This window comes from Ostrea edulis, chromosome 5 (assembly GCF_947568905.1).
Source record: "Ostrea edulis chromosome 5, xbOstEdul1.1, whole genome shotgun sequence".
Classification (NCBI taxonomy): Eukaryota; Metazoa; Mollusca; class Bivalvia; order Ostreida; family Ostreidae; genus Ostrea; species Ostrea edulis.
This window is the reverse complement of record NC_079168.1, coordinates 66432437-66449294: the sequence shown is the minus strand read 5'-3', so window position 1 is coordinate 66449294 and position 16858 is coordinate 66432437. Positions and strand designations below refer to the sequence as shown.

Below are 16858 nucleotides of genomic sequence, written 5' to 3'. Positions count from 1 at the left end.
TCATCATACAGTGAGTTTAGTCTGTTATAAACCGTTATAGAACAGGGTACCTCAATTCATCACACAGTGAGTTTAGTCAGTTATAAACCGTTACAGAACAGGGTATCTCAATTCATCACACAGTGAGTTTAGTCAGTTATAAACCGTTATAGAACAGGGTACCTCAATTCATCACACAGTGACTTTAGTCAGTTATAAACTGTTATAGAACAGGGTACCTCAATTCATCATACAGTGACTTTAGTCAGTTATAAACCGTTATAGAATAGGGTACCTCAATTCATCACACAGTGACTTTAGTCAGTTATAAACTGTTATAGAACAGGGTACCTCAATTCATCATACAGTGACTTTAGTCAGTTATAAACCGTTATAGAATAGGGTACCTCAATTCATCACACAGTGAGTTTAGTCAGTGATAAACTGTTATAGAATATAAGACCTAGAATTACAGTCATACATGTTTAGCTTGATATACAACTGTATAATGCGCTCCCATGAAATCACCATCATTGTGATTGATTGATTTTATATTGTTTAACGTCCCTCCTGAGAATTTTTCATTCATATGGAGATGTCACCATTACTGGTGCTGAAGAGCTGCAAAATTTAGGCCTTTGCTCGGTGCTTATGGCCTTTAAGCAGGGAGGGATCTTTATCGGGCCATATCTGCTGCGACACAGGGCCTCAGTTATTGCAGTCTCATCTGAAGGACCGCCCCATTTAGTCGCCTCTTACGAAAAGCTAGGGGTACTGATGACCTATTCTAACCCTGATCCCCATCATCGTGATGTTAATGTGATTGTTATTGTACAGCATTGTTCTAATAAACTCAATAGATTGGACAACTAAAACAAGAGGCCCAAGGGCCTAGAATCGCTCTTCTGATAAATTGTACAACCCCACCATTTCTATTCTTAGCCTCTTAGTATTCTAAATCTTTAGTTAAATCCTAAGAATTCAAAAAAAGTAGGTCAATGTGACTTACTTTTTGGTTTACACATTTTGAGAACTCAAGAAATATCAACTGACAAAGTTTGATGATTTTAAGCCAATTAGTATCTGAATATTGAAATATAGCTGTCAAATTCCAATCGTAGGTCATGGTGACCTACTTTTTGGTCAGCGAACTCCGAACATGCAAGACCCATCAACTGACAAAGTTTGATGACTGTAGGTCAAATAGTATCTGAATTATATAAATATAGCCGTCCAATTCCAAAAGTAGGTCAAGGTGACCTACTTTTTGTCAACACCCTTTGAACATGCAAGACGCATCAACTGACAAAGTTTGATGACTGTAGGTCAAATAGTATCTGAAATATATAAATATAGGTGTCCAATTCCAAAAGTAGGTCAAGTAGACCTACTTTTTGGTCGAAACCCTTCGAACATGCAAGACCCATCAACTGACAAAGTTTGATGACTGTAGGTCAAATAGTATTTGAAATATATAAATATAGCTGTCAAATTCCAAAAGTAGGTCAAGGTGACCTACTTTTTGGTCGACACACTCCGTTGACTCAAGATGCATCAACTGTCAAAGTTTGATGATTGTAGGTCAATTAGTGACTGAAATATATAAATATAACTGTCAAATGCCAAAAGTAGGTCACAGTGACCTACTTTTTGGTCAATACACTCCGAAGACTCAAGATGCATCAACTGACAAAGTTTGATGATTGTAGGTCAAATAGTGTCTGAAATATAGTAATTTAGCTGTCAAATACCAAAAGTAGGTCACGGTGACCTACTTTTTGGTCGACACAAACCGAAGACTGAAGACGCATCAACTGACAAAGTTTGATGATCCTAGGTTTTACAGTGCCCAAAATATGCATCTAAAATTGAAAATGTGAAATTTGAATATCTGCAAAATTCAAAAAGTAGGTCACTGTGACCTACTTTTTTATAAATATGTTTTAAGGCCTCAAGATGCATCAACTTACAAGATTTGATGATTCTAAACCTCTCGGTATTTGAAATAACAACTTAAAATATATCTATAAATGATAAGCCATAAAATTCAGAAAGTAGGTCACGGTGACCTATTTTTCAGTTGACGCATTTCAAGGTCCCATGATCCACCAATTGACAAGTTTTGATGATCATAGGCTTCAAAGTGTACAAGATATGCATCAAAATTAATTTTAAAATAAATACCTGCAAAATTCAAAAAGTAGGTCACCGTGACCTACTTTTGGAACAGCTTGACACAAGGTCCTAAGATGCATCAACTGTCAAAATTTGATGATCCTAGTCCTTATAATGACTAAAATATCTAAGATTTAAGGAATTTAAAAAAAATTTAAATTTAGGTCAACTTTGAAGTGACCTTGAGACCACGCCCTTTGCCCCAGGGTAATGCCTTGAACAATTTTTAATCTACAACATATCCTCATCCTTATGTGTAAGTTTGGTGATAATCTGCCCTGTGGTTCTTGAGAAGAAGATTTTTTAGCAACCACTACTTTTGTTTGTATTTTCCTGATTATCTCCCCTTGTTAAAGGGTCACATCCCTCTATTTAGTGTGTATGAAAGCCCTTGGGCCAATGATACCCTGTAACAAATTTGAAAAAAATTAGCCAAGGGGTTCTTGAGTTATAGCCCTTTTTCTAAAAAGTTTACACACACCGCACAAATGGCCATAGCATTAGCTCTTTGAGCCTTTGGCTCAGAAGAGCTAAATATATGTCACAAATCACAATAGCCTGTACAGCACTACGTAGTTGTGTTAAGTAGGGTCATAGAAATATGTCGGGGGGGGGGGGGGGGGGGAAGCATTAATAAACAGATCAATTTTTGACAAATTCTGTACACACAACCCTTTTATACATAAACAATATGTATATATAATTAAGTGCATATTGACCTCCCATACATTTTTCACCAGACCGACAGTCACTGCATCAGCTGTATATCACGTGATCAAATATCAAGATAAAATCGTATCATGTATGTATAAATCGTTCTATTGGCATGATATCCAGATATCAATGCAAGTTGAAGTTAATATAACTTCAAAGCATATTAATTTCTTAATTTGAAAAGTGATGAGAACAAGTTTATCGTGACTTCTAATTTTTGCATTGAATATGCACGAATATCCCCATCTGCAGTAAAGTCAAATGTAGAAAATCCGTCAAAATATAGCATTAAATGTGGTATTCTGATTGTATGTTACATGCATTTAGTACAATAAAAAACTCAACAACAATCTTCTATATGTTATACAACTCCATTAAAAATAATCAATGAACTGAAATAAACTTCAAACTCAATCTGTAACTCATCAATATACATCTGCATGCAAAAATTAAGTTCAACATTTAAAAGCGTTTAGAAAAAAGTCCGGAAAACTGGTCATAACAGTAATTTTTCCACAATAAAGGGGCACAACTCCATCAAAAACCAATGAACCAAAAACAAAACTCAATTTCAATCTGTAACTCATCAATATGCACCTGCATACAAAAAATCAATTTAATATCGCAAGGCGTTTAGAAAAAAAAAGTGCAGAAAACTGGGTATCATGGAAGGACGGACAAGGGTAAAACAAAATGCCCCGACCACTTTGTGGTGGGGACATAAAAATAAACAATGTCTATTTGTGATCTGAAGATTGTACAAACCATAACAAAATCATTTTCACCATATATATTCTCTGTTGACATATACTATTTATCAGTTTGGCCCCACCATACACTGTTTGATACCTATACACGCTTCTTATGCAGAGGTTGAACCCAAAGGACAAACTGATAAACTTAGCTTGGAACAAGTCAAGGACATCATAAGTCACCGTGATCTTATTGACATAACATCATCCAAACTGCCGGGAGGTTGTGCCAACTGTATGTCACTGTGGTTACAAGAAAATGAAACCGAGAAAATCGAACTTGAGGATGAAGACACAGTAAGAGTGAAAACATCTGGAGATGGACCATTTATTTGTACGTAGAGTTGCTATTTCTTTGCTTTGGGGAAGGAAATGGAGTAAAATCCATACTGTTTGTAATATAATATATATCAGTTGAATGATTCATTTGGACTTGCTCAAAGAAAAAGTACCACTTGGGAGATGGGGAGATGTTTGGGAAACATCTGTAATGGTTTAAGTTACAATTAGTTTTATAAAATTCAAGAATCTTTTGCTCTCAATGATTTTCCATACAAAAAAGGCCTCTTTGTGACAAATATAATTTTGTATACAAGGAATTATAAGCATTGAACTAGGAAAGGATTATCATTGGCAATGCATTGTTGAATGCAAATATTACTAATTTATACAGCCATGTTAAACCTGTGTTTAAAAATTTAGAGAGAACTTTTCCTTTGTTGAATTTGTTCCAGTCAGCATCACAAGGATGGAGTCTGATGCCAAGATGAAGGGGAATTTTGCTGGAGGTGAGAATGTGGGTAGCTCCTGGACAGATAAAATAATGGGCATGAAATCTTCACAGCCATCAGACGACAATCAGACCGAAGGGGTTGACGAAGATGAATGGGTTTGTAGTTTTGTTCACTCTAACCAAAATTTCTTGATATTGAGCTTTTTCTGATCAAAATGTGTTAAGTTATCTGTAACTTTTTAACAACTAAAAAACTTTTAAAAACCATCCAGCCAATATCAACCAAACTTGGCATAAAGTATCCTTGGGTAAAAGAGTTAGATGTTCACTGCAAGCAAGTCTTCATCGTCAGAAACCCATGGTCGAGGTAACAGAAGTGCAACTGACCATGGGGTTTCCAACGATGGCATGTCTTTAAAAACAAATCTTGAGAACCCTTTGCTTGAGAGACAACAAACTTGGTACACTGGTACATTTTAAGGAGTAGATGACCCCATGTTGATTTTGAGGTCACATGATCAAAGGTCAATCCACTCTACACATAGGAAGAAAATCATCCGAGCAATATCTTGAAAACCCATTTGACAGACATAAAACTTTATACACTGGTATATCATAAGGAGTAGATGAACCATATTGATTTGGGGTTTTCTTGTTTTATCAGAACTTCAGTAAAACATGCTTATAGTGAAGTGCTTTGGATGAAAAATTTTGAATCGCTTTAAACGTAATCCATTACGATCAATTAGTTCAATGATACGTTTCAAAACTACAGGGAATGAAAATCACTTTGCTGCAAGTGTGAATTTGTTATAAATGTGTTCAATGTAACCAGCTTTTACTCTTCAAGGAGTAACTACAAGAAATGTTACTTAGTGTATTTTAAAATTATACTCTATCAATTCACTCTAACTGTTCAAATATAAATCTGGGAAATTCGTTATCTGAAAATGTTCATCAAAATTGTATAGATATATTTTTTGTGAGGGCATTTACATGTACATTGAAAATTACAAATGTGTACATTTCAGGATGACTAACCAGTTGTGATTCCTAAACTCCATGGTCCATTCAGCAATTTAAAGAATTCATTCAGCAATATAAAGAAGCAGAAGTGACTTTTACTGCCATGACAAAGTGCAATGTTATAACTGCCCCCCAGTGCAAACATCCGTGCAAGTCGGTAAATAGCTAGTATATATAGCTAATGTTCAATGTTGATTATGTATATCTGACTTTAAAAATAAAGATTATTATTTATAACTGTTGTGTACTGAACAAAAGAAATGATTCTTCCTGTTATTGTAACCCTCCAAATATCTTTATTGTATTATTTATTGTTATATTCATTTTTCATATTAAATCAATATGACTTAAACATTCCTCTTTCCTGATTGGCTGAAACAACACATCACTTTTTAAAAGAAACTGCATTTAAGATTTAATTGCATTGTCGTGTACACCAATATAGAAAGATAATATTATTTATCATTAACAGAAACGGGGAAAACCAGACTGTTTAAGAATTGTGCATTAGAATTGTTGTTTGTTTATTGTTACTTGAGATACATGTGTTTCTTTTCAATAAATTGGTCAGATAATATTTAATAAAACAAGAAATTACAATACGTCGGTTTCGAGATATGTCCGAGTTGCTTCCATTTGGAGAACTCTCATACATAACAAGGCTTGTAACAATTTGTTTACATGCATGAGCAGGACAAACACTCATCACAGGATAAGTGAATCTGCTCAATAAGTTTCATCACCTGAATTTGACTGATACACAAACTAAGCTAATGATGAATATTTAGGGAGTAATTAAATACATGGAATTCTTACCATATCACATTATTTTGTTGCTCGTATGCATCATATCCAGGATATTACTTGCAAATATGACATTATTTTAATGTTTCCACTAAGTAAAAATATTTCTTTTGATAATAGAGGGTGAAGCCCTCTCATGGCCCAATGGGCCGTGAGAGCGGAGCTCTCCCTATAGGTAACACATATATACATATTTAAAAGGAAAATATAGAAAACTAGTGAAAAATTAAACCATACCTATGGAACTTGAAAATTTTGGTCCAAATGGCGTCGATTTGAATACTAGCACGTGGACATGTATTTCTCCATTTTGAATCTTGTGTACCCAAGTTCACGTCATTCCGAGATGTGACATAAGATTCTTAAAAGCATGTAAATCTTTGTTTTCTAAATCATGTATAATCATTCCTCGATAAATGCAATTGTGCCATGGCTCCTATGTTTGTGTATTTGCTAAACACCGACGCTGAATATGACGTCACAATGCACTGTTTACATCAGTTGCATAGAGTTTCCCGCGTTCAATGAATAGGTGGATCAAAAATGTCTAAAGTTAGAATACTTTGATTGAGCTCTGTCCTCACACGTTAGGTGCTAATAAATCAGGATATTTTTTGTCCTGTTATGGATCTATAGATACTAATGCCAATATTTTTTACTTCGCCCTCAACATGGTCATGCCGTAAGACATATTATTTTTTATTTCCTACATTTACCTATTTAATACATTTAATTGTTTTCCTCACTGATTGTAGGTTCGCTCTATCCGACTTAGGCATTCAAATTCCACCTTCTACACAGAAGAGCTCTTATCTTGAAACTGGCATATTGTTGACTTCTGATGTGGATTGACACTGCATCATATGTCAGTAATTGTATTTTATTCAGTGGTATTTGTGCACATATGATTCAGTAAAAATTAACACTAAAATTACCTTTTTCAGTTTACTGTTCCATCTTCTGAACTGATACATGTTAAAAACTCTAGATCAACAATTTTCGCACATACATATATAATTATATGACTAGCAATCCTGAATATATATAGAATATCGTACACTGCTAAAATGCTGATAAAATCAACCATACAACAAAACATTAAATCAGCCACCATACCCATAAATTAATTTGACAGCTGGATAATTCAAATGATCACAAAAAAACGATACAATTCTCACAGCTACACAAAACACAACCCTAGATGTTTTGGTTCAATCGCCAGACTTCTCCAAGCATGGTGACAGCAAAATCATCCAGGAAATGTGGCGAGGCTAGATTCACGACAGGCTAATTGGGGGAATTGATTTTACTTGATCGTACTCTCTTGAAGCAGCTATCAAATAAATTCTTAAATGAAATTTAGTTTTCGGTAATGGTAAATTGCAAATATTGATGATTAGTAAACAGAATTACAAAAGATGTATATGAGAAAATGGGAATTATTTTCTTTTTCAGAGAATGCAAGAACATCAATTTTGACATGTTCATACAAATTGAATCATGATAAAAAAAAAATGCTCAATATATTTTGTTCCACGCTGTCTTATAATTTTGTTTTACAACAAAAACTCTATCAAAAAACATGTACAAGCCCAGTACAGGTATATATCACCCGTAAAATCTTCTGTTGTGGTACCAAGAAATCAAAACTTGTTCATTACTTGGAGTTCTCATCATAAACTGCTGTTTAACCTCGGTTACTTCTTTGTCACGGAAGCTTTGCAAAATCCAATTAATGTCCAATACATAATGAGAGATTATATCACTACTAGGCTTTATCTTGCCACTAGTCATTAAAGAGAAGGTCTTCGTCTCTTTCCTCTGACAGGATACTGGTGGGTTCCACGTACTTGTTCCGAGCTTTATTGGCAGCTACCCTTGCTTCTGTTTCTGCTCGAATTTTCTTCTTTTTCTCTTGAATTTTCTTTAGTCTTGAAAAAATTTAATTATTCTATCAATAAATTTCAAGCAAGATACAGAGAAATGTTTTAATGAAACCCCTGCTTTGTTACCTCCCTTTGGGGAAACCATAAATTTAGAAATTTTGCACATTTGGTGTATTTGAAATTGCTTTTGAATAATCCAAGTTCAAAAAGTGAATATTTTTTGCTCTTTTTTATTCCAGATGTTTTAAATTATTATTTAATTACATGTTTATAAATTGTACATGCAAATACGAAATTCCTACAGGTATTGTGTTCATAATTTCACCAAAAGCGCATGGTAAAACATAATACTTAGTAGGTCGTAATGAAGTCAATAAATAATGGGTATATCTTTTTGAGAAGACCATCGATATTTTAATTAAATTTTACATTTAACTAAGAGCACATGCTTGGCTGTTATTCTCCTTTGAATATAATGGTCTTCAACATAATGTACAATGACCATCCTTTGGAGAACATCAGATAAGTATGTGCTTTCTATATACAACGAGAGAACAAAGACAGAAATTCTGAGAAAACATAATCAGTTGTGCCTCAGACTTTGTTCTACAAACTTTTAAATTAAATAATTTTGTAAAATTAAAGTTGGGGTATAGAGAAATATGAATTAAAAATATTATTACTTTAAAACTTTACTGTTTAATTTACTGGGGTCAACATTACTTTAAATGTGCAGCCCTTCTTTAGATTGCATTAAGGAAATTTATCACAAAACAGTACAATTTCCGGGTTCATAATGCGAGTTCGAAAAAACGATATGAACTCGTTGCACAGGTTAATAATTATGCAAATCATGTAGGTCAACCACATGGATTCATGCACCACGTAAACAAAAACAACATGGCATCCTTTGAAGTTGGCGACTCTGTCAAAATTGACTAGAAAGGGCATGTAATTGTAAACAAAGTTGTTCCAAGAGGAGTTTCTTTTTTTTTTATGAAGTGAAAATAAGCGGTACATGTATTGACTTTAAAACCGAAATTTCAAGCAAATTACTAAGCTTGATTTCCCAAACCGTGATGGAGCAGATGATGTCAAACAATAACAATGTGAAAATCGCAAAACTGCACATGCTAAATAGAAACAAAATAGTTTTGTAACAAACAGTATTCAAGTCTATCATAATTATTCACTGTTTCATTTCTTGTTGTAATTTAATGGCATCACTTAACATTTAGATTTTAAGATTAAAATTTCGATTTAGCTCTCACGTTGAAACCAGGAGAGAACATCCTTAAATCTTATTTCTTGTGCTCAAAGACATTTTTCAGACGATGCATTAAAGCTTGGCTGACCTCAAAATGAAAACAATCACATGAAATGGAAATTAAATAAACTATGCATTTATTGATAGTTGTGTGATAAATAGAATCTTACACTCATGCTTATGGCAAGGCTTGGGGAAATATTAAAACCATCAACTCATTTCATAAATTTCCTATGCCATAAGCACTTGTTCAAAATCCCCTATTTACAGCATTATAAACTGTAATAGGAAGACAATATCTTTACCTATAAAATTCTTCTCTTTCTCGTTCATCCAGTTCCGTTGTAATATAAGATAAAGTTCTCTCAATACGAGGAATGATTACTGAAAAATAAAAATGACGTTAACAACATTTAGTTGATGTATCTTCCTAAAGTGTGTTGGTTGAGATTCTATGGTTAACCCAGTAGACAATTAAAGTGGTGCATTTAGTATAGCCAATAGATTACCATGGCAATTGAGAGTCATTAGGCTTTTTGTATTAAATTATAAAGAATGAATTTAATTTGAGGACATATGATATATAACCTGGTTTGAGTCAGTTTACACTTTCTAATTGCCGGGCGCGCAAGTGAGCTTTTCTGATCGCCTGTTTACCGTCGTCTGTCCATCTGTCTGTAAACTTTTTACATTTTCGACTTCTCCAGAACCACTGGGCCAATTTCAACCAATCTTGGCCAAAAGCATCCTTGGATGAAGGGCTTTCAAGTTTGTTCAAATGAAGAGCCATGTCCTTTTCAAAGGGGAGATAATCACAAATATGCAAAAATAGGGTAGGGTCATTAAAAAATCTTCTCAAGAACCACTGGACCAGAGAAGCTGAAATTTACACGAAAGCTTCCTGACATAGTACAGGTAGGTTGGGGTCACAATAGGGGATGAAAGTTTTACATACAAATATATAGGGAAAACCTTTTTAATCTTTTACTCAAGAACCATTGGGCCAATGAAGTTGACATTTACATGAAAGCTTTCCAACATAGTGCAGATTCAAGTTTGTAAAAATCATGGCCACCAGGGGTAGGTAAGGGCGACAATAGGGACTAAGGTTTTACATGCAAATATATATGGAAAGTCTTCAGATATGGGCCAAGGTGACTCAGGTGACAGGGTTTGACACTAAGGCACGTCCGACCGACCGAGTCTACTAGATGATAGGTCCGGTCAGGTACAATGTCGATTTACTAATCCGACTGGTCGTGTTAAAAAAATAAACAAGGAACTTTACTTTAAACCGTAAGATATTTCATTTTTAACTGTAAAGAGTTTGCAAGCAATCTTGAACCGTGTGATGGGATAATGTCTATTTTTAGTTCTAATAAATAAGTCGCGGTCGGAAGTGATGTTTTACGACATCTACTCGATGTTCATTTTAAACAGTTTATTTGAATTGACTATAATAAAAGTGTTTATCAAGTTAATAAACTACATCGTAAACAGCTATTTATCGGTGTTGACATATGTGCGGGAATGTCTCTATATTTAAATACGACTTCTCGTCCTCAATGAAAGACTTCTCAAGAGAAACAAGAAAAGGTTGGAAAGAAACAAAGCAGAGCTTATGAAATATTAATTAAATAAAAAGCCGGTTGAGGTCATTTTATACTGAATAGACTAAAGAATATCCGTGCCAGGTAGAATTTAAAGAAACAGAAAACGTATTTGAAAATCAAATTGAATGACGAGACTTGAGGTATTTTTGAGACAATTTAATACGTTTTGGTTCAAACTTAATGTTTGTCATTTCCATGGAGTATTAAAATATGGAGAAACTATAAGTTTTTTTCTGGAAAGTTGGTCAGGGCTAGTGGATATAAAGTCAGGTCTAGTAAAAATCATTTGAAGTAGCCTGACTGGTCTAGTGCTCAAAAATATAAATGTCAAACCCTGGGTGAGCGATGTGGCCCTTGGGCCTCTTCATTATGATTATAAACCATAAACTGACATCATATTCCCCCTGCACAGCGTTTTTTTCCCCCTTATATAACTGGTACCGATAAACGGTACCATTCCCAATGCCAAAAACCGTTGATTTTTCCCAATTTTGAGACTAAAAATTCCCAATTCACTTGCCGAAAAATAGACCACTGACATCGTAATTTACTTAGTCTGAAACAATGTATGAGTTAACTAAATTGTTCATTTCCGGTATTAAATCGAAAGTACAGATCATGGCAGTGCGCGTGTTTTGTAGAGCTACATACGACGATTCTAAAACGAGCCTACGACGATTCCTTGTCTCACAACAGCAAATATTACCGTAAAAAAGTTTGTAAAGAGATGACTACATCTTGTTAAGGTCTTCCGTAACAACGGAAGACCTTCTACTGATTGTGCTGGTTAAGATTATTCTTATTATTCTTTTTTTTTTTCTTTTTCCTAGACGCTAACTTTGAAGCTTCATATCTCGCTCATTTCTGCATGGATTTTGCTCAAATTTTCAGGGTTTATAAACTTTGCAGAACAATTTTAAAATTATGTACTACATTTCAGAAATTCCCTTCTGTCCACGAGTTATTCCCCTTTGAATGAAATTTTAGGGGCTTTGGTTTCCAGACAAAGGCTCCGAGACTGTATAAGCTTGAGCAGAAAATGCATTGAAAATGAAAAGTAGGAGCATTGTAGTTGTGCACATCGTTTTTTGTTTTTTGATTACAGCATTTAAAATGGTGGTTGACAGGGTTAAAAAATTAGGACGCCTAAAGGAGCAAAAAATTACACATATTTTCCTCTGTATCTTTTAAACTAAAAATATTTTGTTAAGACGTGTAGAACAAAAGTTGTGCAAAATGTTAAGAGCTTTCTTTTGATATCCCTAAAAAGGGACTGGTCCCTTAAATTAGGTATCTGGGCATCTTCAAAGTTTTCGCTTTATAACTCAAAAACGGTAAATATTTCGATATGGCTTTCGCTGGAAAAGTTGTTCTTTAACATCTTATTGATCTCATAAACATAATATTTTGCTCGAGTATTGTGTTATATATGAGTAAAAAGCCTGACCCGCAAACAGGTAACTGTATCATTAGGTAGGTGAAGGGGGAAAAATATGCATATAACTTAAATAAATTTGCTTTAATTGATAAATCTGACTTCATGAAATGCTAATATTCTTTTAAAATAAGGTTTTAAGGTGATCTATGGTTCCTTTAAAAATCATCTATCGACAACTTTCTTTTTTTATTACTTAGTAGCTTTAATATAAACAATCGTTCCAAAGAAAAAAAGAGGAAAAGGTTATCTCTTCTATGTTTGTTATTAAAACAACGATATATTTAATTGAAGAAACAAACCTTCAAGCATAGAATAACTTAGTCATTAACTACACGCATCTTACATACACCGCGGGATTTGTTTTTGTTTACAATTACGTAGCCGCCTCGAGGAACCATCGTGTGTAAACCAGGCATGTACACAAAGTAAACATTGTCGTCCTAAATATAACACAGAATGTTATGTTTTTGATCATATTGGATTTTTCGAATAATTCAGTCTTTCCGGGGATGTATATACTTGTTTATACGTCCCTGGTCTTACGTTTGATTTGTTTTAAATTCAAAACTCTAGAGCATTGAGTCAGGCATCAATTTTAAAATCTGCAATTTAATATACAGTTCGTTTCTCAATCATGTCTAATTGCTAGGTTTTTATGTCACACAGCTCCAACGGAAGACCTCTCGTTGCTATGCAACGAGCTTTGCTCTAGTTTTGTTCTCTTTTTTCTTTTCTTTTAGTTGAAATCATTTGCCGATACATTGGTAGAAAATTCCCAATTTGTTCGATTTTGACGCTATTTTTCCCAGTACCAGTGGGTAGAAAAAAATTGCTCCTGCAGTACTCTTACCGTGTTCAATAGCATTGACCCTGCGATTAGTGATCTTGATGACCTCGTCCAACGTCACAAATGATGTCTGCAGTGATGCAAGCTCCACCAGCAACTGAATGGCACGTGCATAGTTCTTCTTCAATCTATCTATCTGCTGACCTCCTCTAGAGAGACCAGTTAGTTCATAACCTGTGATAAAAAGTTGTTAGCATGATACCACTACTATTCAAACTACTGTTGTGCTTAGTCGATTAAAGCTTATTAGCTCATGTTACTTGTTCACTGTAAATAGTTCTGACTTAAAACTTATACATTAACACTCATTTGTACACTGTTAAACAATTGCATAGCAGCGACCATTGCTAAACACCCACAGTCAGTTGCACCAATCATACCTCAATTGCAAACAGGTTAAAGAAAAGCATATATCCATGGGTTTTCTATTGTGAGCAAAGCATTGTCATTCTCTAAAATAAATTCTATAGCCTTCAAACTGGAATACTTACTGTCAGATCCATCCTGATAACTCTCAAACACTGGCAACATAACACCTGTAAAACACAAACACAGCAAATCACACCCATAAAGAACTAGGCTCTATAATAGCATTCTGTTGGCACTAACAAGAAAGTTGATAATTAAAATGAACGTTTATTTCCTCTAAAACTGATTTTTGTGATATGACATCATGAAGTTTGGTGGGTTTTTTAAAGTTTTTTTTACATTGTCTTTGAATATTGCTTAAAAAAAATGAAAAAGACTGATTAATATATAAATCTCAATTTCACCATTGTCAACCCATGGCATCCAAATATCTTAATCTTTCTGTCCAGTCTGTGATTATCTACAATGGAGTTAAACTAAAATGTTTCATGCTATTGACACTACCTGCCACATTGTCCTTTTTGGAGCGGACTTTTAACTGAGCTTTGTTGACATTCTGTAGAACCATGTGATTGATATCTCCCGAGGTGAATTTGGCCTCTGCCAGGGAAAATGCTGCTTCCTTCATCACATCTCCCATTAAGACTTTTGTCTACATTGTGTTAATAATACATTAAATCTGCATTTGAATACAAAGAATCTGAAATACTATTTGCATTATAAAAAACTCTGTATCATTGTACAATAGGTTCTGTATAACAATCCTGGGATAGACATTAACTTTTTATCTTACTTGGGCAAGTAAACTCAAAGTTTAACTTGTCCAAATGAAAAACTTGGTTTTCCGAAATATTTTAAGTCTCTAATAAGCCTTTCAACCAGTTACTCTTAATTATCTCTCTCTGTCAATCGGTGATCAGGGTTTTATCCAGCATTTAGATATTACTACTCATTTTAAATTTAAAGGGAATTTTTGAGAATGTAGTCATGAGCTTCCAGGGGATGGTGGTGGGGGACATCCATGGAATATAAATTGATTTATTACTCATTTTATCTATTGTAATTAAGTCTGACAAGTATAGAAAATGACGAGAATATATAAAAATGATTTTGTTGAAAATTCTCATACAAGTTTGTAAAGTTTCTACAAATGAAAGGGATTTTTTATCTGTTGAAGGGGAAATAGCCATTTGTTGCCAAAGGGGAAAGGTACCTTTTACCGTAGTAAAATCAACCTAGAGAAATCCCTGGTGATACAGTGTGATCTACTAGAATGGGCCTTTGCTATAATCTGACGATTTGGTAAAGAAAACAGCAATATATGGAGTTGGACTTTACATTCTAATATTTGATATTCAAGCTTAACACAATTATTATAACAATCACATCTCCTACTTCAATAATCACTTGCCCCATTGGGCAAGTGTGTATTGAGTTTCACTTATCCGAACTGGGTTTTCACTTGCCTGACGGGCAATTGGACAACCGTTAATGTCGATCCCTGCAATCTTACGTCTATAATCTTTTTAAGCATTGCATCTGTATAACAATCTTACCTCTATGATCTTTTTAAGGATTGCTCTAAATCTCATTGTAAGGGCATCAGCTTTCTTCTTCAACAAACTGTGTCCTTTCTGGGCTCCTTTTAGTCTTGCCTTCATAATGGCCATAGCCCTATCCACAAAATAAAAAGCATGTAAAGTACCAATCCCAGTCTTGCCAATATTATGTATTACTGTGCCTCATTTTGGTACAGTATTATGCTTTAACATATAGCTTTTCTTTAAAAAGAAAAACAACATACAAATAAAGATCTTGAAAATGAGCTTCGTGGACATAGGGAATCCAATTTCAAAAGGAAAATTTGATCCAATTCTAGATTTAAGCAGCTGTTAAGCTCTAGGAGTTCATTGAGGAGGTTTACAAGTATTTTGTTTAAAAATGATCTTCAGGTTTACATGGTGGGACAGATTCGTTCGCTACCCTCGACAACTACATTTTAGGAATATTGCTTGCATAAACTTTTTTCTTGATTTACTGATATTATACAATGTATTGATAGGCGCTTACAGGCCTACACAATAACCACGACTCCCTCGGAAAGGTGGATATATGACAAAATATACATGAATCAAGTGACGTTTCATATATAATCTACAGTTCTATATAAGGCGCTATAATGTGCTACCATAAAATAGTGTGAAAATCAAGTTACATTCGTGAAGGAAAGATGTTGATCCTGTCATTAGATCCCGACATTTTATCTGCTCCAAGTTATTGGTCACATGTCAATATCACGTGATTTTTCCGGAAGTCAAAATAGATTCTTACGGAATCGGTAGGTAAATTTAATTCCGAAATGATACTTTTTTTTTTTTATTTGTGGGACAGCTTGAGAAGTTTTCCAATATGAAACATTATATCCGAATTACAGTCCATCCTGGGCACACGGAGCATGAAGAGAATGTGAATATAAATATTCTTAAGATTTCTTAACTGGATGTGTGTCTTAGAAATTCTTCTCAAGAACCATTAGAAATTTATAAGAAAGCTTCTTTTATATATATAGTGTAAATTCAACTTTGTTTAAACCGTGATCCCATATTAATAATGAATCGAAGTCACGGGGGGATACAAAGTGGAATTGAATGATCGCGTCTCTTTTGAACCCGCCCCCCTTGGTTGAAATATTTTAACAAAAATGTCAATGTTTTGGTCTTCGTCCCTCCGTCAGGTACAAATTGGGTTGCCCCTTCCCTCTTTGAAAATTTTCTGGATCCGGTCCCGATAGTTAACTTTTTTTCAGGGATCAGTTCAATTAGCTTATATGAAAACAGTTGTGAAATTCTATTTTTCAAACAAAAGTTCCCTGGATTGTAAAATGAGTAACAAAGAATCTTAATTGACTTTGTTGCAACAATTTTGTTTAACCATGGATCTCTTGATTACATATGAAAAGGATACCAAAAAAAAAAACCCCAAAACAATGGCTAACTATTTTATTATAGATATTTAAAACGTCGAGTGTCTGTTACTGCAACTCAGCTACAATTTAAAGATCTATATGAATCTATGTAAAATATACATGTGCTGAATTTTTGGGCACAATGTAACCTGCAAATAATTCAAGTGTTGGATCATTGTTGCACAATGATGTATTCATAGATATCTGGGTTGTATTTTCTTTTGATAATTTGATTCCCTTATTTATGTAAGCATCCTTCTCTCTAAGGACATGACACGAAGCATGACCAA

General features: G+C 34.2%; 2 protein-coding genes across 2 annotated transcripts in view; one reads left to right on the top strand and one right to left on the bottom strand.

Moving 5' to 3' along the window:
• The window catches only part of LOC130054685 (arpin-like), a 16552-nt gene extending 10821 nt beyond the window's left edge, over nt 1–5731 (top strand). Inside the window, exons 3-6 of the mRNA XM_056165198.1 lie at nt 1–10; nt 3739–3954; nt 4355–4509; nt 5385–5731. The exon at nt 1–10 is cut by the window's left edge and continues 123 nt beyond it. Coding sequence (XP_056021173.1) covers nt 1–10; nt 3739–3954; nt 4355–4509; nt 5385–5393 — 390 coding nt within the window. The 3' untranslated portion in view covers nt 5394–5731. The remainder of the gene's footprint in view (nt 11–3738; nt 3955–4354; nt 4510–5384) is intronic.
• A 1383-nt stretch (nt 5732–7114) lies between these two features.
• On the bottom strand, nt 7115–15957 carry LOC130054684 (V-type proton ATPase subunit D-like). Its single transcript, XM_056165196.1, has 7 exons — nt 15819–15957; nt 15160–15277; nt 14108–14255; nt 13726–13770; nt 13238–13408; nt 9642–9720; nt 7115–8114 (listed from the first exon to the last, which is right to left on the bottom strand). Exons 1-7 carry the CDS (start codon nt 15860–15862, stop codon nt 7970–7972), a joined length of 750 nt encoding a protein of 249 aa, XP_056021171.1. The 5' UTR covers nt 15863–15957; the 3' UTR covers nt 7115–7969.
• Between the last annotated feature and the right edge of the window lie 901 nt (nt 15958–16858).